This window comes from Musca vetustissima, unplaced genomic scaffold (assembly GCF_032173495.1).
Source record: "Musca vetustissima isolate MV318-11 ecotype Yass unplaced genomic scaffold, APGP_CSIRO_Mvet_v1 utg9641, whole genome shotgun sequence".
Classification (NCBI taxonomy): Eukaryota; Metazoa; Arthropoda; class Insecta; order Diptera; family Muscidae; genus Musca; species Musca vetustissima.
Genome location: NW_026883216.1, coordinates 1 through 25,009, shown reverse-complemented (window position 1 = coordinate 25,009; position 25,009 = coordinate 1). Strand labels below are relative to the sequence as shown.

At 36.3% G+C, this 25,009-nt stretch overlaps 4 protein-coding genes across 4 annotated transcripts; 2 read left to right on the top strand and 2 right to left on the bottom strand.

The window, feature by feature from the left end:
- Positions 1-1,621: 1,621 nt before the first annotated feature.
- Positions 1,622-8,729, top strand: LOC133330061 (protein rotatin homolog). The gene is made up of 2 exons (XM_061538532.1): positions 1,622-6,350; positions 7,510-8,729. The coding sequence occupies exons 1-2, from the start codon at positions 1,622-1,624 to the stop codon at positions 8,727-8,729; spliced, it is 5,949 nt and encodes a 1,982-aa protein (XP_061394516.1).
- A 1,453-nt stretch (positions 8,730-10,182) lies between these two features.
- On the bottom strand, positions 10,183-15,413 carry LOC133330060 (peroxidase-like). Its single transcript, XM_061538531.1, has 9 exons — positions 15,346-15,413; positions 14,936-15,282; positions 14,762-14,899; positions 13,989-14,694; positions 13,761-13,926; positions 11,100-11,273; positions 10,843-11,041; positions 10,488-10,593; positions 10,183-10,255 (listed from the first exon to the last, which is right to left on the bottom strand). Exons 1-9 carry the CDS (start codon positions 15,411-15,413, stop codon positions 10,183-10,185), a joined length of 1,977 nt encoding a protein of 658 aa, XP_061394515.1.
- Positions 15,414-16,989: 1,576 nt separating this feature from the next.
- LOC133330059 (peroxidase-like) lies at positions 16,990-21,647 on the top strand. The gene is made up of 8 exons (XM_061538530.1): positions 16,990-17,084; positions 19,013-19,575; positions 19,796-20,501; positions 20,568-20,733; positions 20,892-21,065; positions 21,137-21,335; positions 21,408-21,513; positions 21,572-21,647. The coding sequence occupies exons 1-8, from the start codon at positions 16,990-16,992 to the stop codon at positions 21,645-21,647; spliced, it is 2,085 nt and encodes a 694-aa protein (XP_061394514.1).
- A 517-nt stretch (positions 21,648-22,164) lies between these two features.
- Positions 22,165-24,934, bottom strand: LOC133330056 (collagen alpha-1(VIII) chain-like). The gene is made up of 3 exons (XM_061538527.1): positions 24,904-24,934; positions 24,320-24,823; positions 22,165-22,256 (listed from the first exon to the last, which is right to left on the bottom strand). Exons 1-3 carry the CDS (start codon positions 24,932-24,934, stop codon positions 22,165-22,167), a joined length of 627 nt encoding a protein of 208 aa, XP_061394511.1.
- Between the last annotated feature and the right edge of the window lie 75 nt (positions 24,935-25,009).

Here is a 25,009-nt window from a genome sequence, read left to right as displayed (position 1 = left end):
TGTGGGCGTAACAACGGTTAAAAATAAAAACAAATTGTTTTCACATTTGACAGAAAAATGTAAACAAAATTATCAACAAATTATATTTATTTAGAAAATGAAATATTTTCAAATCCTCAAAATAAAATTGAATAACATGAATGAAAATCTATAAAATTTAAAGTTCTATCGCTTCGACATCTTTCAAAATAATTTGAAAATGTGTAAGACAACGAAAATCTAGTAAATATGCCAAAATTGGATGACAATACTTCAAAATATACATAACAGCCAATAAGAACAATTTCGCATTCCTGTTTCCCATTTTTCCTGCTGGACAAATTTTTAAAAAAAGTTGTCATATTCATAAGAGAACGTATTGCATTTTGATTTTTTTGCTGTTAACTTTTATAATGTTTTACCAGTTTTGGGGGTTCAGCAAGGGTTTACAAAAAACTTGCAAAACTTGTAAAATTGTTTTTGTAGATTCTTTTAGGTTTTTGACAGAAAAATGTAAACAAACAAACAAATTATATTTTATTTTTAGAAAATGAAATATTTTCAAATCCTCAAAATAAAATTGAATAACATGAATGAAAATCTATAAAATTTAAAGTTCTATCGCTTCGACATCTTTCCTATAATTGAGGCATTGGTACTTATATGTGTAAGACATATGAAAATGCTGGTAATTGCGAATTATTCCATGAAAAAAGATTTGCTTCCTCAAACTTCCAACAGGCAGATTGAGTAAATTGAATACGGGAGGACATTTAATAAAGAACAATTTCGAATTGTATGCGTTCCCAATTTTCCTGTTGGGTGATTTTTAAAAACATAATTTGTCATATTCATATTGACACTAGTATTGCGTTGGGATCAAATCAGCTGGGTTTTGCTGTTAACTTTTATAATTGTACCATGATTTCGAAGGAGGATATTTTCATTTAAATTTTGAAAGCTGAATGTTGTCAAAAGTAAAATTATGAAAAATCAAATCAATTTGCCATGGCATTATCCTAATGGATTTTAGGTGTAACAAACTCGATTTGAAATGTAAATTCCATAGCTTCAAATAAAATCTACTGACGAGGATTTACTTAATTAACATTTGAAATCGAGTTGATTTCGTAAATCTAACTGTATCATTCTTAGCTTTCGGAAAAGCTCAAATCACTTTCTTTGTCATAGCGCTTTTTTTAACAATATAAACATGTTATAAATTAACGAATGACCTAGGCCTAATTTCAATTCCATTCAGTGAACAGAGTGCCGTTGAACGATACAAACACAAACAATTGTCAAACATCATATTGTGAATTACATTCACAATAGTATTGCGAAAAATTTTGAAAACTACATAAATTTTTGCTTTATTAAAAAGAAGTCCGCAAATAAATGTAAAAAAAAATATATTTGTAAAATTACATACATAATTACCTGGAATTAAAAATAGCCTAAAAGAAGTTTTGCATCGCAACACATTTTAACATTCATTGTGATGCAAATCGGTTTGCTGGAAGACCACACAATTGTACACCAGCTCTTCAATTGTTATTTGTTGGAATTTTGCATTATTTAATTTCAAAACCAAAACAATAAATGAAAATTTGAATTTTGGAACTCACAAAGACTACCAACGATGTCGATGATACAAATTAGCCGGAGTACATTGCAAAAACTAACCCATGAGTCGTTGGAAATTCGATTGCGGGCCCTGGATCAAATTGCAGGCAAATTAGAGCGCGCGCTTGAACTCAATGAGAAAGTGGATGTAAAATTTGTGGAATTGTGTAAACAATTGATTCGATGGTTTGGCTTTACACCCATAAGGACGCCATTAAAAGTATTAAAGCTATTAAAATCACTATTGCACTCGGAAAGCTATGGAGATAGAATCATTCAAAGAATGGGAGCAGATCGTCTGAGGAAAGAGTGTCGCAAAATTAAAATATTGTTGGAACAGCAAAATGAGGAATTGCAAGTCGTACAAGAAATTCTCGACTTTCTTAAGTGTTGTGAGCGGAAGGCGGAGGAAAACAAGAAGAGCGATGATATGGAAGAACTGATGAGGGCAACAAAACGCCTTAGCATACAAAATAAATGTGGGAGTAGAGACGACAAAGATGAGGAAGTGTATTCCCTTGAGGATTATGAAGTTCCGTGGAGTAGTCCAAGTAGAAGTGATTACACCTCCCTAAAATTAATGGCAGATATTTTGAAAAATCCTTCGGCCACAGAAATGGAGTTACATCATGCCCTGCAGCATTTACAATTGACTATGAAGGATTATCCAGCTGAGTATATGTTACAGGCACCACATATATTTCGCCATCTACTGCAGATATTTAATAAACCTCAAATGATGGAAAAGCTAACAGACGCTACAGCATCAACCGTGTATGAGTTCTTGCAATGCTTGGAATTACGTTTGGAATATAGAAAAAAATCATTAAATTTCCCATATGCGGCAAGCACCATAGAGGATTGTCAAATTGAAAAACCTTCACAACTAAGGGTGGGAAAAGCTTTAGCTCAGCTCCTAGAGTCATGCATCGATTATTGGGAAGAATATGGTAATGAATCAATAGTGATATGGGAAATTATGTTCAAAATACTAAATTTATATGTCATTATAAAAGAAGAAATTAACGACAACGCTTTACGCAAACTTGGCAGGATACTGAGTAAACTTTGCTTGCAGTATACCGCAACGGAACAATGTACCCGTCCACGGTTACAACAGATGCAAATATTATTTTTCCTGCAGGATGTGGCCAGTATCAATAATCAATTTAGGCCTCTCAAATCGGTGGAGCTGTACGAACCAATATTAAGGGATTATTCCATAAAATGCTTGTATCCTGAACGTTATCTAAAACTACGTGAAATATTATGGAAAAATGAACAACGTTTATGGGATAAATATCAGCTCCTAGATAAATATGAGACATCTTTACGCAAAGCTATTAACTTACTGATCGATGATACAACCTCAAGGACCACTGGTGTGGAACTTATTAAAAATGGGTCCAGTCTTGTTTTGATGTTAGATAAAATTCATTCCAAACAACTGCTTGATATTATATTTATGAATATAGTTGAGTCTATACCCCACTATCTTAACAACGAAGAACTAAAGTCGAAAGCAATACAACTCTTAATCAAATTACTCAACATATCATTCATGCCCTTGAAAGTATATCTGCACGAGAGACTCACAAATGTTTTCAAACGCCACATTGGTTGTCTAATGAATGGAGAACGTTATCTAAAGGAATGTGAAAACTCGGCTCTACTAGTTGCCGGTATTGTTGGCATACCCTTGAATACTCATTTGTTGTTGCATCTACTACACAATGGCTTTGAAAGTGCAGATGAGAAAATTCAAATTTCTTGTTTTAAAATATTGGAACTTTTACTACAATCTCAATCACTGTTTGGATCAAAATGGAGTACTTTTCTACCGACGTTAGTTCCAATTCTACCACTCCTAGGCTGTTGTACCTTTTCCAAAAAGATACTAGAATTGTTGCTTAAACTATATGATCCTGATTCCAGGCGTTTACCCTATGTTAGTGTCTTACAAGGCAACATTGCATTTTTATTCCACAACAACAACGAAAGACGTTCGGAAGCCCTGACAAGACTCTTGTACAGCCTGAATTCATTGAAGGGCAGCGATAAATATATGCCAAATCTTATGCATATAAGCGACACATTACCCAATGACATTTGTATGTTAACATCACCGAGGGAATATCGTCACATATTCAATGATATTTCGCCATTGCGTCCTGATGCCGTCTCAACATTAAATAATCTCTTTCATTTGTTGGATTCGCCAGATGTTGAGCCGTTGATACGTAAAACCACATTAATGCAAATCAATGTATTATGTTCCAATTGGCATGTAACTGGTGAATTGTGTAATGCTGGGGCTTCGTTTTTAATTTTACAAGCATTGGAGAATGCCTTGCAGAATGAGTCATGCTTAGATTACCCCGACACTGCCATACCTTGTATCAGTATACTTAATAAGATTCTATTCTACGATTCCACGGTACGATGTGAAATTGCTGAGACCCCAAACATTTATGTGCTCCTGTTACGCGCTCTGTTTATGTTTCATCATGACATCCAGGTTAGACAAGATGCCACAATGTGCCTCTTTCAATTGTTGTTCTCACATCAGTTGGTTGCCACCGAGAGAAGTGTAGAAGGACCTTTGATTTTGGGTAACATTCACATGCCTTTCGATATATATTTACGTTCAGCTCTTGCCGCAGCAGATGACAGTGAAACGGATTTTCAAAAAATTGCCGCCATCTTTGCCAGTGTACAAGAAGAAAATCAATACTGGCGTTTTGTTATTGCCGATGCCTCGTGTCATGGTATGGTAAATATAAATCCCAAATCTATGATAAAGCAATCACAGTTAGATATAAATGAAGATTTGAAACTTAACAGTCAAGATGTAAAATTAATACGAGCCACTCAACCTGGAGTATCACTTCAACGACTGATTAGAGCTGCCACCAATGCAACGGATCACAGGTCTCTAATACATGCCTGTTCGATGTTGAATCAACAATTACTTTTGCCCAGGCTTCCTCAGACATTTCTCTTGGGTGCCGAATCAAGTCAAGCATTGGGTACCATGCTAAACAAATATTTACAACTACAGCCAAGTAATGACAGTGATTTGGAACTTTATCAGTATTTAGTGGATGTTTTGCTAAGCTGTCTCAAGATACCAGTAACCAACATAGCTGCTGAATTTATAAAAATTCTACATAAAGATGTGCGACATGCTTTTATAACAATGCTTACACAACAACAAGAAATTGAGCTTGGAGTTTATTACAAAATTTCCCACGTATTGAAGTACCTGATTATACATCACAAGGAGGTGTTTGAAAGTACCCTGTCTCCATCCGAGAGCAGTGCATTTTTCAGTAATCTTTTTGATTTGCTTATGGAACGGACACTACAACTATTCGAAGTACGAGACTTGCAACGGGTACGTTGTTTACTATCGTTGTTATTGTCCCTTAGTACATGCTATTTAGATATGCCCGACAAATTGCTATTTTATTATTGTCGTCGTTTTATGCAGCTATCACTGGCACTGAAATCGTTTACCCAAACTGGATCACAATGGCATCGTGATTGCCTGAAATCCATATTAAATCTTTCAAGCCAAATGACAGAATCGAAATGCAATTTTCGCCTGGCACCTGGAGTGGTGAAATATATTGGTGGCATGTGTGCTCACATTGATGCACAAGTACGAATATTAGCTTGGAGCATATTATATCTGGTATCAGAAACAATTGCAATACCACCGGAGGCTAACAAAAAGTCGAAAAGTTCAGATAATTCTGGATCGGAAATGTTATCGAATGAACTTTCATATTTACCGGGTGGTTTTATAGCATGCTGTCTAAGCACCCTATTGGATATTAAAGAAATAACACATGTTCGACAATTGGCGGGCCAATTGTTTGCTAATCTAATACAAAAACGAAATGACATCGAAGAAATAGAGCAAATTTTTGAGCAACATCGTTTTCTCAACTTCATTGGTGCAGAAGCTCTTAACAAAGAAATTTGTGTTTTAAGTAGCGAAGTTCCCAATGGACTGGAACCATCCAACACTAAACAGATTACCACATGTGGTCTTATTGCATGCTACACACGTATATGCATTGAAATGTCATTGCAATCTCCAGCATTCTTGAATGAGATTTGTACCCGTTCTTTTATGTTTAAATTATATGAAATATTGAAATTACCCTTACCATCAGCGCCGGATATTTCCAACGAATATATAACCATGATTGCCTTGATTTGTCGTCTTTATACTATGTGTTACACCGATAATTACATATTTCTGCAGCGTACAATATGTCGAGATCCAATATGGCTAGATAATCTCTGCAAAATTGTATTCTCCATTGATCCCAACGCCACGGAACCATACAAAATTGTCGATATGTTACAATTGTTAATGGTCCTCCTTAAAGATCCCAACGCATTAGAACATCTTACAACAAAAATGTTGGAATATAGTTTATATATTGTAAACATGTTTAAGCATGCCCTGTCCACAAGTCGTATAGGCACAATGTTGCAACGATGCATGTTATCAGTATTAAGCTTGCTTTGTATTAAAGCCCAACCAGAAATTGGTGGTGATCTGTCGTGTAATGTTTTATTGCTGCTAAATGGTTCGAATATCGAAGAAGCCATTGCGGATGATAAGGTTATTGATCTTGAATGTGAAAATAAAGAGAATCATATCAACAATAATAACAACAACAATGTGAAGAGAAGAAGTAAAAATGGCGAAAATGGAATTAAAGAAGGTAATTTGCACAAAATTATTATATCTTTAATTTGTATTCTTTTATATATGACTTTTAACCCTTTGATCCACGATTTTTTTCCGAAACCATAGAACGATTTTATATGCGCTGATTTATTTCAAAAATTTTCCTTTTGATATGTGTCGTCCATTATCAGGACTTGACATATGTAATCCACAAAATATATATTTACTAGTTGCGTATTAAATACAAGCTCTAAAACATTTAGTTGCCTGTGGGCAACATTGGGACACAAAGGGTTAATCAAAATGAAATGATAAATATAAAAAGACCAATGCGATGTTCTACTTAAAAAAATTCAAATAAATGGGACATTTTTTTAATTATTTCTCTTTCGAAATGAGTTTCATGATCGAAGTTGCAATGAAAAGGAAAGCCAGAGAAATACTAAACTCCCAACCTTATGCGACGCGTTTCGTTGTTGGTTAAGCTGCTCATCAGGCATATTGGGCAATGTGGGTTACAAATGTCTTTACTTGATAAGTTATATTTAAGTCGAATATTGTTGCAAAATTACACCTACGAATAAATTAAACTGTGTCAAGGTTCGGACATTTCGTATCACACCAGAACATTATTGCGAAATTACACCTACGAATTAAATTCAATCGTGACAAGAGCAGTTTCAGAGCAGATTTTTCTTGTATACAACTGCATATTAGCAACCTTAAGAAGATAAGCAGGTGTCAAAGCCACTAAGGTGTCGGACAACAACCAGAAGATGCCATAGGAAACAGCGTTCAAATCCCAACTGTAGACCTAAATATTAGTTTCCCTTACATTCTCTGGACAAGAAGTGACAAACTCCCCTTTTACCGTCTGGAAATATGGACTCTGTCTTCCTCATATTACCAAGATGGGTGTTAGTCTACTTAGGGCTGACACAACCTCATTCTCCACACTTGATTTATTCAGGCCAAAGTTATCTACCTTTCTTATGACAAAATGTTATCTTCGTCCTACGAAGAAAATCGTCGTTCAAACATCGTTTATTAAATTGTTATTATATCAAATACTTTGGTTTCAAATACTATAATCAACGTTTGTTTCCTTAAAGAACACTATTATTTATTTCCTTTTGAGTTATTTTATTAATCTAAATCTACTACTAAATTAATTTTCATATTTCTCTTTTCAGACAAAAAATCAACCACAACAATATCCGAACATTTATGTATATACTTAATACGTTTATTCACCCATCTGTATCCTTTAAAAGTTTGCAAGTTCATATCCGCACCCACTGAAGCTCAACAACAAGTTGTCGAATCTTTATCGCTATTGCTGAAAGTGTCACCTAATGCTCAGGAAGCGGCACAAAATCTTAAACTCAATGAAAAAATTGTAAACATTTTCAAAACATTCTTCGAAGAATACTCCACAACACCATGTACGACATTTGTAAAACGTCATGGTGAGCATAAGAAATTGGCAGTGATAAGAAATCTTCAACTTTTGTTAAAATGTCTTCTCAACTGGCATTCTTCGCCCACCATGGTAATAAGTGATGATGTTTTGGCATTGGAATATAGTAAAATTATTATACAAATTTGGCCATGGATGGTACATTCGACTGAACTAAAATTAACTCTATTACAAGTTGCGGCTTTCGTTTGTGAACGTTCGCTGGTGATGTGTAAGCGGTTTTCGACCATAAACAACACATCGTTCGCGCATTCTGTATTACAATTGACCACTAAACTAATTCTTGCCGATACTATGAAAATTAAAGCAGCCAATACGGATAGTTTTCCTGTTATATCTTCGGGTCTAAGGGTATTGATAAACTGCTGCAGTTCTGTGGAAGGCAGAAATGTTTTGATAAAAGCTCGCGTTACGGATATATTTGATAGTTTATATCCATTCAATAGCAAAGCTGCACGTATCAAATCTGACATTGTAAATGCCTGGCTTTCATTTTGGGAAATATTATCGCGTTATGATGAAGGTGCCCAGACTCATCATTTAAATGCTTTGTGCTCTGTTATAAATCGTTCTAAAGGAGATACACGTCTAATATCATTGAAGATTTTACGAAATATGAGTTTCTTGAATAGTAATCGTATCGTACTTTTAACATCATCTGACTTTATATATACAGCGAATGAAATTATTTCCCAATCTATTGCTCCAAAATCATCTGTCGAAGAACAGTTGGCAATATGTGTTGCTCTATGGAAGCTAATAAGTGGAGGAGTAAAATTTGTGGCTATGATTCGTGGTACAAAACTATCAAAACAGTTAAGACTTTTAAGAGATTCACTCAAGTGTCTTTTGTTGGAGAGCAATGAAAAAATCGATTATGGAAAGGGATTATTAAAAGTATTGGATATTATTTTTAAAATGTTTGAAACATAAAACAAGTGACTTGATGAAATATTGTTGTAAATTATTTTTATTTTTTGCACGCATGAAATTTATATTTATTGTTAGATATTTTTAAGATTTTTTAAATAAATGATTTTTCAGTATTTATTTATGTTATTGTTCTGTGAAGATGATATTAAAGGAATTGAAATATTCTTCGTTATTCGTTATGTTAAATTAAAACATTGTTCGCGTTAACTTAAAATGTTTACCAAATGGTAATTGAATGTCGTTCTACAATCTTTTAAACTTTTATTAATCAATGAAACGGGCATTTACCATCAAACCGATTCGATATGTACAAAACTTTGTACAACCTATTACCTTTACTAAAAGTAAATGAAGTGCGAAGATCGGACCTATTAGTCCACTCCTTCTGATTCCTCCTCCACAGAGTCAACATTTTCAATATCCCTACAGGTACCTCCCCCACAAAATTGTGCAACGGGCAACGTCTGTCACCTCAGCTCATTGTGTAAAAGCAATAGGGCTGCTACAACAACAACCAAGAGTAGATGAAGTGCGAAGATCAGACCTATTAGTCGACTCCTTCTGGTAACTCCTTCACAAAGGGTCAACGTTTTCAATATTTATAAATCCCATATTAGGCGGTTAAAAAAATATTTTGGAGCACAACGAAATTCGTAGTGTACCGCTGTCGGAGCACTAAAACCCGTAGTGTATCGCGGTCGGAGCACTAAATATCCTAGTGTACCGCGGTCGGAACACTACGATTTACCCCAAAATACTCGGGGTCACAGTATGTTCAAATCGTCCGCGCAAACGAGCGGCGATTTGAACAAGTTCCTCGCTCGCCGGCAGTACTTGGGACACAGATAAAGAAACCTTGTTTACCTCTTACAAAGCGATAAGTCGGTTTGTGGCAAGCTATGCGGTTCCAGCGTGGTCTGCGAACTCTAGTGATACGCAATTGAGAAGTATTCAGAACTGTCAGAACGCCGCCCTGAGGACTGCGACAGAGTGCCTCCTCATGACACCAGTGGACCATCTTCATAAGGAGACGAAGATCCTTCCCTTACGTCAGCATAGCAATATGCTTTCGTTACAGTACCTGCCTGTGTGCTTCAGGGACAATCATCCCAACCATCATATGATGGATAGGACTCCCCCACCCAGGCGTATCAGGAAGGATCTGCATGATCTAGATAGAGAGTTTCAAAGATCAAGTTCCTATCTGAACAGCGTTCATACTGATGCAGTAGCCGCAGCGCTGAACGGATACAGATTGAATGCCGTCTGCCGAAGACAGAACCAGATGGAATTTAAACAGGAAAAATATACAACAATTTTTTCTTATTTTAAAATAATTCAACACTTGATTTTTTGTTTACAAAATTATACTATTTATTATATAAAACAAAAAATAAATAAACATTTATTAATTTAGTGAATATATTATAATTAAATTAAAATATTTATTATACTAATAAGCTCCATGTTCTTTCCATAGTCCTAAATTTAATTGTGGTAAAGAATTACAATTCACCAGTTCGTTTCTAAATATATTAAAAAGGAAATTATTATTTTTTTTTTTTTTTTTTGAGTTTTGCCTGTAATGGCGATGATTATTTCAATGATTTTTAAGTCAGTTTTTCTCTTTCGAGTCGAGTTTTGCAATGACAAGACAAGTCAGGGAAAGAACATACGCATTTATCTCAACTCGAAAGAGAAAAATTGGCTTAAAAATGTTGATATATGTATATATATATATATATATATTATACTCACTCTTCATTCGGATGTAGAAAAACATTGGGTTGTACATGCCTTAAGCTGACACTATTAGCACATATTAAACTGGCCAAGCTTACTTTGCGAATCTCTGCCAATTGTTCTAAGAAAGTGAAAAATTGATATCAGGTATATTTATGTAAATTGATACATAGTTATATACAACTAATAATATTATTTATACTAATGTTTTACAGGAATACAATTGCAAATCATAATAAATCTAATGAGTGGTTCCATAGCTCCATATGAACTAACTTAACCAAATAATTCACTTGATTAGAAACTTAAATTATCTATAAAACTTATCTAGAATAAAAGCTTAATATTAATCACATAAATCCAAACATACCTTTTGTAAAACCAGCATGTGGTTCAAAATGTTCGAAAAAGAAACGATCCGATTTTCGTAAATTGGCAAATTGTCTGCCTAATATACACTGGAATGTTGGGCCAAAAATACCTTCTGTCGTATGTCTTTCCAAAGAACCACCAGTATTTAACTCCACATCATTAGGTGAGGTATAGAATTTTCGCAATAATTCTATTTTCTAAGAAAAAATCAAATAATGTTCATCTGATATTTCAACATTATATTATTACACATACTTCTGGAGCAATTACATCTTCAAAATCTGACCAACCATAGGCTCTTGGTAGACCGCAGGCTTCACGATAATCATTGTAACTAGCTAATCCAAAATCACGGCCACGTTGTATATCGATCGACTTCAAATCAGAACCGTATTCATCAAAAACTTTACGACCGAAATAGTGTTTTAACTGAAAATAAAGAAATAATAGCTCTGTCAGTTTACTCGATATTTGGTAAAAATTGTTACTAAATGTTGTCTGTTTACACAAAAATCCAGTAAAAAAGAGTCAAGTGAGAGAGCAAGTTTGACAGTTGAACAACAACAAAGTTGCTGGAGTTTACTGAAAGAATTTTATTCAGTAAGATTTTGCAACTCATTTTCTGATCAGCTGTTTTCTGACCAAACACAAAAATTATTTAAAACATTTTTTTTTTAATTTGCAAAGTTCAATTTGAAGTTAATTACAGAAAATGGAAGAAAATTCGTAAGTAATGCAGTTTCATTAAATTAGAAACTAATTCCTTATATATTTTTAGGCAAGTTCTAGATAGAGGGCAATGTATTGATGCAGGGAGCTTAAATGTTCCCGGGGAACATACCAGATAAATTTTTCTTTTATTATTCATTTTTTTAATATTAAATGCAATACAAATAATTGTGTTCGTCCTTTGTTTACTGTTTATTTTGGCGCAAATCAAATGTTTTCTTGAATCAGCTGTTTATTTGCTAAATCTTACTAAATGTTGTCTGTTTACTTTTTTCAGTATTATCGCAAAAGAGAGTAAGAAAGGCTTACTCTCTGAACTAGAACTTACTGAATAAATGTTACTGGAAAAGTAACCAGACACACTTATAATTTAGTACATAATAGTATTATCTCTCATAATCAGTCTCTCTTCTACTGCACTTTTTTGGAAATGAAAAATATCGAGTGAATGTCGAAAAAATAGTGAACGAAAAATCTTAATGTCGGAATCCATAATATAAGGACAAATAATTTCATCACCATGTATAGATACCCAGATACGAATATGTGTTAAACCAGAGTGGATGAAGGTATACATCTTATTTATAGCTCCTGATCCATAGAATACTTTTAATACCGCTAATCATGACCTACTGTTTAAGGATATTGAAAATATTGTCAAGAATGTGGTTGAATGTGAGACTATGGAGTTTTGTATGGAGGTTTCTTACACTCGATGAACATTAAACATGAAAATTCAAATGTACCCTAAGCCAAAAAAAATGCTATTTCGAGATGTCGTGACAAACCAGGACGGGATGTTATAATTTTTTTCAGCTAGTGGGTCGAAATTAAGCACAGATTGGGACGATTACAGAGAACAATTCAATAGGTACAAAATTAAAATCAAGAAGGCTAAACGTGAGTCTTGTGTTTGCTATAGCGAGTCAATCGAGGGAGCAAACGAGGCGGCCAGATTTCGTAGAGTAATTAAGCGAAGCGACGGATCGTGGACAAACTCTGGCAGAGGGACCCTTGAACTTCTATCATCAACCCACTTCCCTGGTTGAATAGACCATAACGCCAAAGTGCGGTGTACACATCGGTATACGATTCGATCCACACAGGAGAAGCTAATAGAGAACACTATAAGCTACCCAAAGCTGGCATGGGCAATAAATAGCTTTCAACTGTACAAATTCCCAGAATATGGAAGAATATGGAAACCTCCGGTTAAAGATTGGCTGCGTTCTTTGAGATCAACAATGTGCAGCTGGAAGCAGGTATCCCCTCCCTTCTAACAGACTGGATTAATAGAATGCTGAATTATCAAATTCTAGAATGGAGTACTTACATCAGGAACTATACTCTCATAACGACTTTAACGATATTAGAGTAGAGTTTCCTAGTAGGAAATCCTGGGCAAGTGCCTCCTTACCTCCGAACGGTATGTCGATATTTACAGACGGGTCGAAGATGGAGGAAGGTACTGGTGCAGTTGTTTACTACAAGGAACTAGCCATCTACAACTCACATAAACGATCTTTTCCTGGCAATCACGAAAGCGGATAAGATAGTCAAATAACTTACTGCCAACACTGGACCGGTCACTATATATGTCGATAGTCAGGCTTTATTAACTCAAAAGCGATTCGTGAGTGCTTATACGATAAAGAGTTAAATTATGTTGGATTCCAGGACATAGCAACATAGAAGGGAATGAGATAGCTGCCTCATAGTTAGAGGGAGATAAAAATCATTGCGGGGATCATAATAGGTCACTGCAGAATTAGATCTCTCACTTCCAAATGGGACATTAACGGAGTGGATTATTGCTGTCTATGTGAGGATGAGGAAGAGCTGGAAAGAACTGAACATTTACTCTGTAGGTGTCCATCACTCAGTGGCAGAAGACACAGACATTCTTCTTCGGAATAGATCCCAAGCAGATCCTAAGCTTTGTCAAACCTTTGACATGGCTAAAATATATAATTTCTAAACTGATTTTAAACTTCGTTTATCTCTCTCCCTTCTTTTTCCACTTTCCTTTACTCCTTTCTTTTTAGGTATCCAGGATGAGCACAATGGACAAATATCTCTGACCTATCTAACCTAACCTATCATAATTCAACTTAATATGGAGAATCTTTGGTTGCAATACTCCAAAGAATACATATTTTTAAAACTTTATGTTCCTATGATACTTACCTCCTTGTCAATATTTGGATCTGCACGTTTTTCCAATTGCAGCTGTAAACCTCTTAGTAGTGCATCAAAGTTATTACCTCTTAACACAAGCGATACCGAATCCTGATGCATAAAGTAATCACTTAAACGCAGTGTTGTATTGTGTCGGAAATCTGGAGCCACCAATCTAAAAATGCAAATCAATTTAGTGCTACTTTTAAATTTGTATATAGATTTTCTTTTACTTACGAGAACGAACCCGGTACAGTAGTATGAGCATAACGTAGAGCAGCTGCAGCACTTTCAGCATAGGCGACAGGTGTCCATGATTGATCATAATCATTAACATATTCATCTGGTCTAACATTGTGGGTCAAATGTTGAGTGTAGGCAAAATCAGGACCCAATATTAACGGTAACCAATCATAGTATATGATTTTTTGATACTGGGCTATGTTTATTTTTCTTGCCAAATGGAAAATACTCTCGTCCGAGTAGTGGGGATTTAATTTCTCCAATATAGTAGCTAAACGATTATGTTCCCTCACCAGCAAAGTATGCAGAACTGTTATAGTTGGAGATAACTGATTTCGAATATCCGGAATTCTAAAACATTCATCAACATCTGGTTGACATTCACCACTTGCACTGGATGTAGTTGTTAAATATTGTTGATGGTTATGCCAAATAGTTCGCAATAGACCACCTTGATAATGACGAACCTTAATACTCTGTTCCAGAGAATTGCCATATACTGAGGAAAGATCTATGAATGGAGTTTGCTTACTCAATTTTTCGGCATAACCTAAACTACTTAATGTACAGGGAATGTCCTTGTCGCTGATGACTCGTGCAAAATTTAGGCAGGTTCTACCGGTACCCAGTGTAATGGGTCCGTAAACATTTAACGGTATGGAGTAACAGAATTTACTATTCGCATTTTCACAGCAATCATCTACAATAAAAATAAGATTTTAAATTATCAATTGATTTAAATAAAAAGCGAAAATCAATAAACTTACCCACGTTCGGTTTCAATTGTTCACTAATATCATGACCCACAAATTGACCGAACTGCATTGTCCATGTGGTTAAGTCGTTATCGGGAATTGTCTGATCTCCAAATAATGATAATGACAGCAATCTGGCATTTGGTAAAGCTGCTCCAGTCTGTGATGTACTTGGTGTAGATTGACCATCACCATATTTTGGTTTTAAATACCGACCAAATCTTGAATTGGCCATACCATATCCAGGATAAGCTAAATTATTACATGAACCATCAAATGTACGATATTTTAAGTTACTCGAATCATTGGCACATGATAAGGGTGGTACTGCACATTCAAATCTCACTTCATTATTTTCAAATGAATTGTGTAAGCTGTTGTCGGAATATTTGCCAAACGCTTCTACAACATATCGACTACTGTGGCTGTCATCATCTTGTGGATATGCAATTGGCTCCTGAAATGGATGTGTTCGACTTCCAGAACTGATAGCATTTGCGGTCGCATATGCCACCGGGCGCTTGGAGAATGGACTATAAAATTACATGTTCACTCAACATTACTTCCGAAATGTGTACGAAAATTAAGCTACTCACCATTGCAACTGGTAGCTTGATTTAAATACCACCAATAACAAAGAACAGCGTAATAACCAATGATGCATAGTTTCCGCCGCTGCACCAAATTAGTGTAGACAATTGGTACTACCAAACAATGCATTGTTTTCTTTTATAGAGAAAAGCGATTATCATTGTTCTATTTTCGGGTGCTGAGCTTTCGTAAACAAACAGATATTTGAAATTTACTAACATCACGTTCTTCTTAATTATGCGGAAAAATTGTGATATGTTCTCAGTATTATTGACGAATGTATGTAAATTTGTGTGTGTGGTTAAGCGCCCTCTTCGTACGGTATATCGGAATTAAATCAAAGAAGATAATATTGTGATTTTGTGTGGTTGCAACGAATCGTATGCACGCTTCGTCTGGGCTGGATATTTGATTTCGAGAATTCATAAATATTTCTTTTGGGACAAAAACTTTAGATAGTCTTTAAGAAGAGTTGTAAAATTATTGACACATTTATAAGTTTGCGTAGTTTTTGAAATTCTGCATCCAGGTTCTGTTGACCATCTGTTGTCGACCAATAAAGTAGCCCTCAATCGATAGATTGGACGACTGCGAACCCCCTCGCGCAATCTCATCGGCTGTCTCATTCCCTTCTATTTTGCAATGTCCTGGGAACCAACATAATTTAACTACCCGTCTTATATCATGAATAGAATCCTTGCAATTATGAACCGCTTTTGAGTTAAAAGTGCACGACTTGAGAACCTTAAGTGCAGCCTGACTATCGACATATGTATATAGTCACCGGTGGGTAGCTTTCGTGATTTCTACCTGAAAAACCCTACAAAGGTCGTTATGTTTATATGAGTTCTAAATGGCTAGAACCTTGCAGTAAACGCCTACACCAGTTCCTTCCTCCATCTTCGACGTGTCTGTAAATATCGACAGACCGGTCAGAAGTAAGGTGTCACTTGCCCAGGATTCCCTACTAGGAAACGCTACTTTGATGTCGTTATGAGAGGGAGAATAGTCACTGATGTGAGTACTCCTCTCTAAGAAGTCACAAACTGGCGTCGTTTAAGGATTCTGGCGTGGCCAAAATTCAGCGACATCAAGGCATCCGTTTCCCGGAGCCTCAGAGCACATCTTGCTGCCTGGAATTTAACCAGAAAATCTGTGGAGTGCGACGCTAATCGCTGTACGGTACTCACTTTTAGCCAGTATCTTCTTCTTGACCCCCATACAAGGCAAACTTATGTCAAAATGGGAAGTACAACCGTTACATACATCTACTATATGATCTCTGGTTTTGGTCCCCAAAAATCGGAATTTTGGAACATACGTTTTCTAGTGGGGTTTACCCCAAAACAATTGGCATGTGTGCCCAGTTAAAAGGGCGCCCTGCATGATATCAGAAATAGTCGGCAGAAAGTTCCCACCGACTTGCAAGATTACATCATAGGCTACAACCTAAGGTGGTTGAATTTCAGCAGTACTTCATTTATCACCAAAAGCCATAGTAGAGGAGATAATTCTCCTCCCTGTGGTGTGCCTCTGTTGACAGATTTCCTAACGGAAATCTCTCCAATGGACGAATTGATAATTCTGCATTCTATCAATCCAATCCATTAGGAGGGACTAATGGATTGGATTGAACTATCGAGATCAGAATGGGTAGCCTTCAGCTTCACATTGTTGAAGGCTCCTTCGATGTCAAGGCACGCAGCCAATGTGTAACCGAAGGTCTACATATTCTTCTCGATACGTTCGACCACCTCTTTTGAAGCAGTATCGACTGATTTGTCTTTGATGAAGGAATGCTGGGATTTGCTAATTTTATTGGGGTTGATAGTATTTCTAGTAACCTAAAATCTTAAGTCGATGGTCCTTATGGGGCGTATGACTCGGCTTCCGGGGTCTGCCGAAGTTTGACCTTCCATCGCTTCGCTAAATACTACATATACATCTTGGCTCTGGCCGCTTCGTTTACTCCTTCGATTGACTCGCAATAGCAAACCCAAGACTCACGTTTAGCCTTCTTGATTTCACGTTTGTACCTATTGAATTGTTCTCAGTAAATCTCCCAATCTGTACTAAGTTGCGTCCAACTAGCTTTATTATATGATTTCCTTGGCAGGTTTTTTGACCATCATACAGGCTGAGATTTCTTCCCTGGGTATTTCAAAGGACAATAAGCCTTATAGCTCCTCAGAAGAGTGACATGACATTCTTCACAGCTTTCTCAACATCCTCAATCGTTCGGAGGTCTATGTGACCAATGATCGTGGATGATGTATTGACTTTGAAATTATCCCAGTTTGCCTTCCGAGGATTCCTATAAGATTTCTGCTTTCCTCTGGAGGTAGGAGCATTCAGATACTTTCCAGTTCGTAACCCCAAAGACATTATATAATTTCAAAAGTCCTAAAATTTACCGGGGCTATATTCATTGAACCATAGGAATTTTCTGTTTTATAAACTCAATCCCAAATGCGTGCGATGTTATAATAATACCTAAAATAAAGCAGAATATAGGTGCTATATCTAAAATTTTTTTGCAAATAAATGTTAAACCCTCCAAAAACTCGGAACGCCAAAATACAGTCCCTTTTATTTAAAAAATCGAAGTAAAAACATAAAAATAAAAAAGAGAGGGACCTTCAAATAGAGAATGGGCAATAGCTATTAACCCTTGAGCACCCCACATCTTCCAGACATTAACGCATTAAGAGCGCCCATGAGGTGTCCATAACCCTTTAGGTCCCCCACTCCTCAGTTATTCGTATAGTATATTTTCGAATACCCTCCACATAACGTTGTATTGAGTATTTTGGACACGACTTTCAACAGAATCATCTGTATTTTGGTATTTTAGATTCTCAAATCAAATCTTCCTACCGAAAATGATCAAAATTTGCCCATGTTTTAGGGTAACCTCCGAAATATTTTTTAAACAAAATTGACAGTAATTTGGAATGTAAGATTTGTATTGGGTAGCAAACAATTGTCAGTCTTGACTTCAGTTTCTATTATTCGGATTTTTGCTGTATAGCCCTCATTTCTTATGTCTACTTCATGGTAGAAGATATTACATATTCGGCCTGACCTTAAAGCCCTTTTGAAAAATATCTAAAATCAGGAGATGGACAATAAGGACATTTGAAAAAAATGTCAGTAACCTAATAAACACAATTTTTTTGAGAATATTTGAGAACAGTATCGACGATTTAGTTTTACTTTATATTAATTTTAGAATAAGGTGAACGGAAAATCAAATGGCTCCACAAATGTATGTAGCCACAAAAACAAACTGGCTAAAAATAAATATCGATTCTGTTAAACAAATTAAGTAAAAATTATAACAACAACTAGATAAGAATACAAATTTTCATCAATTTACATCCATCATTGTTCCGCAACGATTTAAAACGTGATAAATTCTCAATTTCCGTCTGCACTTAAATATCTACGGCTCAACTTCAGATGAAGTAATAATGAATTTGTATAAAAATAAGTGCGTGGGTTTCCCATTGACTCACTAGAGATTGCAACCAGACGCGAAATCATGCAGTGGCTAATCTTTTCTTTTTTAATTGCAATATTCTTAAGACAAAGTTTTCAATATAAATGGCAAGTGCAAAACAATAACAAATTGCCGGTAAAATAATAATATATAACATTTTTTATTTATAGCCCATATTCGGATCAGCAATTTTATTCATCCCTCTTGTCAAATGACGTTGGTAATTACAATGAATTGCCACCGAAATTTAATCCATATTCCAATAATGTTTGGAATTCGGCAAAGCCTGTACCCGAGGAAAGTTTGTCATTTGCAAAAAGTGTTTTAAGTGGAAATACCAATGGTTATGATGTAACTGTGAATGAAGATAGTGATCTGAATAGTTTGTTAGAGGTTAACAACAAATTGGAATGTGCAGTTCCACCGCTGTCATGTGTCAATGACTCCAGTGCCTTGTATTATCGCAATTTTGATGGTTCATGTAATAATTTGGGACGTCCTGGCTATGGTATGGCCAATTCTAGATATGGCCGTATTTTAAAACCCCGATATGGTGATGGTAAATATGCTCCGAGTAAATCTCGATCGGGAGCAGCATTGCCAAATCCTCGTGAGCTATCACTGTCATTGCATGGCGATGATACTGTTATGGACAATACACGATCTATGCTGACAATGCAATGGGGTCAAGTCGTTGCACATGATATGAGCGAAATGATGGAAGGTGAATCGGGTGAGTAGAATTTGTGTTAAGTTTTCAAGATGTGTGTGGAATATTATTTTTATAATAGTTTAAAGATGATGATTAAAGATGGCAGAGCAATCATATAAAAGTGCCGATCGATTTTTGGTATTGGGAGTGTATTAAAAAAAAGACATATCAATTTAATTTGCGTTATTTTTTCGTCTCATTAATAATTATTTATATGACGTTTTCCCCCTCCCACCCCTAGTCGATTGCTGTAAAAATCCCAATAGCAAATATTGTTATTCGATACCATTAAATGCACATGGACCCATCGCCCTGACATCGGGTAAAACCTGTTTAAATTTTGCGCGCAGTTTAAGTGATGCCGATGTAACCTGCCCCCAAAGTAATTATGGATATATTGAAAAACTTTCCAAAGCTACACCATTCCTTGATCTATCATCCGTATATGGTAATTCTTATGAACAAAATATAAAAATTCGTCAATATTTTGGCGGTTATTTAAAGACAATCGTTAACAAGCAACAACATTATTTACCCTTAACCGGAACCACAAATGGAGAATGTCCCGCAAGTATGGGTCAATGTTATAGTACACCCGATGTGCGCAATCAATTAACCCCAACAATAGCGGTTATGCAAACAATATTTGTTCGCGAACATAATCGTATTGCAAATATATTGGGTCAATTGAATCCGCATTATTCGGATGAGAAATTGTTTCAGGAAGCAAGAAAAATCAATATAGCCCAGTATCAGAAAATAACCTATTATGATTGGTTGCCTTGGCTGTTGGGTCCCGTTTACAGTTATTCGAATGGTTTGATTTATAATGTTGACCCCTATCAGCATGTCAATGATTATGATCCCTCGTGGAATCCTGTTGCATATGCTGAAAATTCAGCGGGAGCTTTTCGTTATGCACATAATCAAATTCCTGGATGGTTTTCGTAAGTAAAAATGAATTTATTATCGGCAAATTTTATTTTTGAATATTCTTTGGTAAATTATTTCAGATTGGTTACGTCTGATCGTGCTCATAATAAAACTTTGCGTTTAAGTGATTACTTTAAACGTCCAGGAGTTGTTCAACTTTTACAGGCAGGTCGAAATTTTGATGATTTGGTTAGAGGATTAATAACGCAATTGCAGAAGAGAGCCGATGCTAATTTGGACAAGGAGGTAAGTGTTGAACATGTGAACAAACATATGAAATACGTCAGTGTTTGAAATCCAAACATAAAAGTACTCAAACCACATTCCTGAGACCTATCTATATAGTCAAAGACAATCAAAGACAAAGACAATTCCTGGTTACATTCTATATATTTTTATTCCAGATAAAACATTACTTCGATAGAAAACTGTTCGATGAATTCGGTACCGATCTAAAATCTATCGATATACAACGTGGTCGTGATTTTGGTTTAGCCAGCTATAATGACTATCGCGAATGGTGTGGATTACCAAGAGCACATGATTGGTCCGGATTTGCCAATGAAATCGGTGAAGAGGTAAGTCAAGAAGAATCTCCAATTGTACCCGAATCTCTAAATTTTTAAACCAATTCATTCTCACATTTCAGAAAATATCGTTATTGCAAAAATTCTATAAAACACCCGATGATGTTGAATTAAATGTTGGCGGTTCATTGGAACAACATCATTCGGAAGCAATATTTGGCCCAACATTCCAATGTATAATGGGTAGGCAATTTTTGACGGCACGCAAGGCAGATCGTTTCTTTTTCGAGCATCACGATGTAAATACGGGATTCACAAAAGGTAAAGAAGAATATTTTAATCCAATTACTTTCCCAAAAAATTATAATAATTCATCATTTCATAAATTTTCAGAACAATTAGCCGAAATCCGTAAAGTTAATTTGGCAGCTATTTTGTGTGCAAATACTGAAACTTTAAGATGTGTGCAACCGAATGTATTCCTATTTCCCAATGAAGAGTAAGTCTTAGATGTGAGTTGACAAGAAACTGAATTTTAATTATTTTTCTATTTTCAGTAATAATTTGATACCATGCAGTTCTCTGCCACAATTAAATCTCAATTTGTGGAAAGACCAACGATCCTATTATTAGATTTGAAAATATAATTGTTGTTAGAAGTCGCCAAAATAATTTTGATAAAATCTTCCTTTTTATAATTTTTTTATTATACGTAAACTCTTATACGTTTTTTTTTAATTTTTAAATGTTTTATTATTAAAATCTATCATTTACCTAACTGTAAGCATATATACGGCAACATTTTGTATATAATAGTTAAGCAAGAAGCATTTATTGGTTGGATTAGACGACACGTTACAGTTCATCCTTCTTCTTGAGAGCATAGGAGTTGAAGGAAACTCTAGGTGTGTTGATAAGTTCATCAGGCTAACATTCAGTGATAGTCTAAATGTTTCTGAAAGCAGCTTCACACGCCAGAGTGTAAAAAAATTCAGATAACACTACAAAGTGGGCGGCCTGACGACGGACAATGCAACTTGACCAAAACATGACATGATAATCTATCCCCGATGTAAACAATTAACTAAATAAAATCGTTTAAAAGTTGTAATTGTCGGACCTCGATAGAGCCTTTTAATAACGGGGGTTGTCACCATGCTATGATATCTAGGTTAGGATGTATGGCTGTCATTAGCAGCCGTTCACTCAGAGACATTTGTCCATTGTGCTCATCCTGGATAACTGGAAAGAAAGGAGAAAAGGAAAGTGGAAAAAGAGGAAACAGAACCATCGCCATCTGTTGCCGACTACCTTGCAGTAGTTCATACGAATTTTGACAATAAAGTAGCCAATAGGAGGTTGTACAGATTGGACGACTGCGATCCCCTCGAGCAAGCTCATCGGCTATCTACGTCCTGAAAACCAACATAATTTTACTATCTGTATACTATGAAGAGCACTCTTGCGGTCACGAACCAATTTTGTTTAACTCAAACACGACTTGAGTGCCTTAAGGAACGCCTGACTATCGACATATATAGTTGCCGGTCCTATTTTGTTGACTTTCTCAGCCGCTTTCGTGATTACCAGTATTTCGTTATGTTTATGTAAATGGTTAGTTCCTTTCAGTAAACGCCTGCAACTTCCTCCATCTTCGACCTGTCCGTAAATATCGACATAAAGGCCAGAGGTAAGGATCCACTTGCCCAGGTTTCCCTACTTGGAAACTCTACTCTAATGCCGTTAAAGTCGTTATGCGGGGGAGAATAGTCACTGATGTGAGTACTCCTCTCTAAAAAGTCACAAAGTGGCGTTGTGTGGAGGATACTAGGAGCCTCAAGGCAATATGTGCCTAGAATTTAACCAGAAAATCCAGTGGAGATTCAAGATTTCTTTCAAGGCTGCCTCCGTGTGCTTCTTAACACATCGCCGACAACGCTGTACAACACTCATTTTAGCCAGTAGTGTATGCTTGCCACCATACAAGAATGGGGAGTACGACCGTCACATACAGCCAGTGTATGATCTCTGGTCTTAGTCCCCAACTCTTACCTATAGAGTTCTTGCAGGAGTAGAGTGCTATTACACATTGCTTAGTGTGTTCCTCAACATTCCTTTTCCCCGTTAGTATGCTGTCGAGGATTGTACAAAAGTTATTTTGCTTCTAAGGGCTAAGGCGACTCCACCCAATCGGAAATTTGGGATGTTACGTTTCCTAGTGAAGAGTATAATTTCTGTCTTCGTGGGGTTTATACCAAGACCATTGGCGTGTGCCCACAGATAAAAGGGCACCTTTCATGATATCAGAAATAGTCGGTAGATATTTTCCACCGACTAGCAAGACTACATCATCGGCATAGGCTACACCTTTATCCTAAGGTGACCGAATTTCAGCAGTATCTCAATTATCACCAGGAGCCATAGTTGATAATATTCCTCTCCCTGTGGTGTGCCTCTGTTGACAGATTTCTTTACGGAACTCTCTCCAATGGATGAATTGATATTTCTGCTTTCCAGGATTGTATCAATCCAATCCGTTAGGAGGGAGGGGATACCTGAACTATCGACATCAGAATGGATAGCCTCCAGCTTCATATTGTTGATTTGTAGGGTTTGAAGCTATTTATTGCCAATACCAGCTTTGGGTAGATTATAGTGTTCTCAATCAACTCTCCTCTTCCTTGGTTTAAACCGTATGCCGATGTGCACACCGCACTTCGTCGTTATGGTCCATAACAAGGGAAATGGGTTGATGATGGAAGATCCAGAGGATCTTTAGATATTACTCTGCGAAATCTGTCCGCTTCCTTTGCTCCTTCGATTGACTCGCTATAACAAACCCAAGGCTCACGTTTAGTCTTCTTGATTTCACTGTTGTACCTATTAAATTGTTGTCAGTAAACGTCACAATCTTGACTAAGTTTCGTCCTACCAACTTTATTATGTGATTTCCTAGCATCCTTCCTCAAGGATGCCAAGTTCTTTGACAACCATACTGGCTGAGATTTCCTCGCAGGGTATGATATTAAGTACAAGAATTTTTGAAAAAAAGAATTCAAATAAATCGAAAACTAGATTGTTTCAAATAATCACTTTCAACTTCCTACCTTTTTTCTTTAAAGTTCCCTGGATGTACTCAATGAAACACCTGATTCCAATTCTTTTTGACGACTAATAATTTCCCACAGACAAAACAAAACTCCCTTTCAACCAAAAAATCCGCGATTATGCCATCAAACTAAAACACTTATATAATTTAATATCACTTTTTTATTTTTTATACACTTCCCCTTCCTCTTCACCACCTTCTTCTGGTGCTGGTGTTGTGGGAGGTGGATAATATGGTGGTGGGTATGGGTATCCTGGATATCCTGGATACCCGGGATAAGGTGGATATGGATACGGATATGAAGGAGAGTGGTGATGACCGCCAGGAGGTCCCTGTGGTCCTGGTAAACCTGGCAACCCTGGATGACCTGGTGGACCTGGTGGTCCTCTCTCTCCTGGTCGACCATCTACGCCATCTTTTCCTGGTGGTCCTGGCATACCTGGACGACCATCATCACCTTTAGGTCCAGGAAAACCTGGTGCTCCGGGCCTACCCGGAAGACCGGGTGGTCCTGGCGGTCCAGGTGGGCCTGGTGGACATTTACATGATGGGTAATAGCCATGGTGTGGTGGTGGTGGTGGGTAATAAGGATCTTCTTCATTTTCTACAGTTTGTAAGATTACTGACTTTGGTCCAATCCGCACTGGCCGTATGCTTACTCCCCGATTCGGTTCGCAAAGACATAATTGTAATGTAACAACTGGAATGTGACAGAAAATAACCAAATAACCAATTAATTTGATGTGTATACATATTTCGGAAATAAATAAAACCACTAACCTGTTAAGAGTAATATGTGAAGCGTTCTCATCTTTGTGACTTTCTAACACGAAACTCTGTCAGTCGTTGGTATTTATGTCAAGAGGTATTTGTGCCAATCTATGTT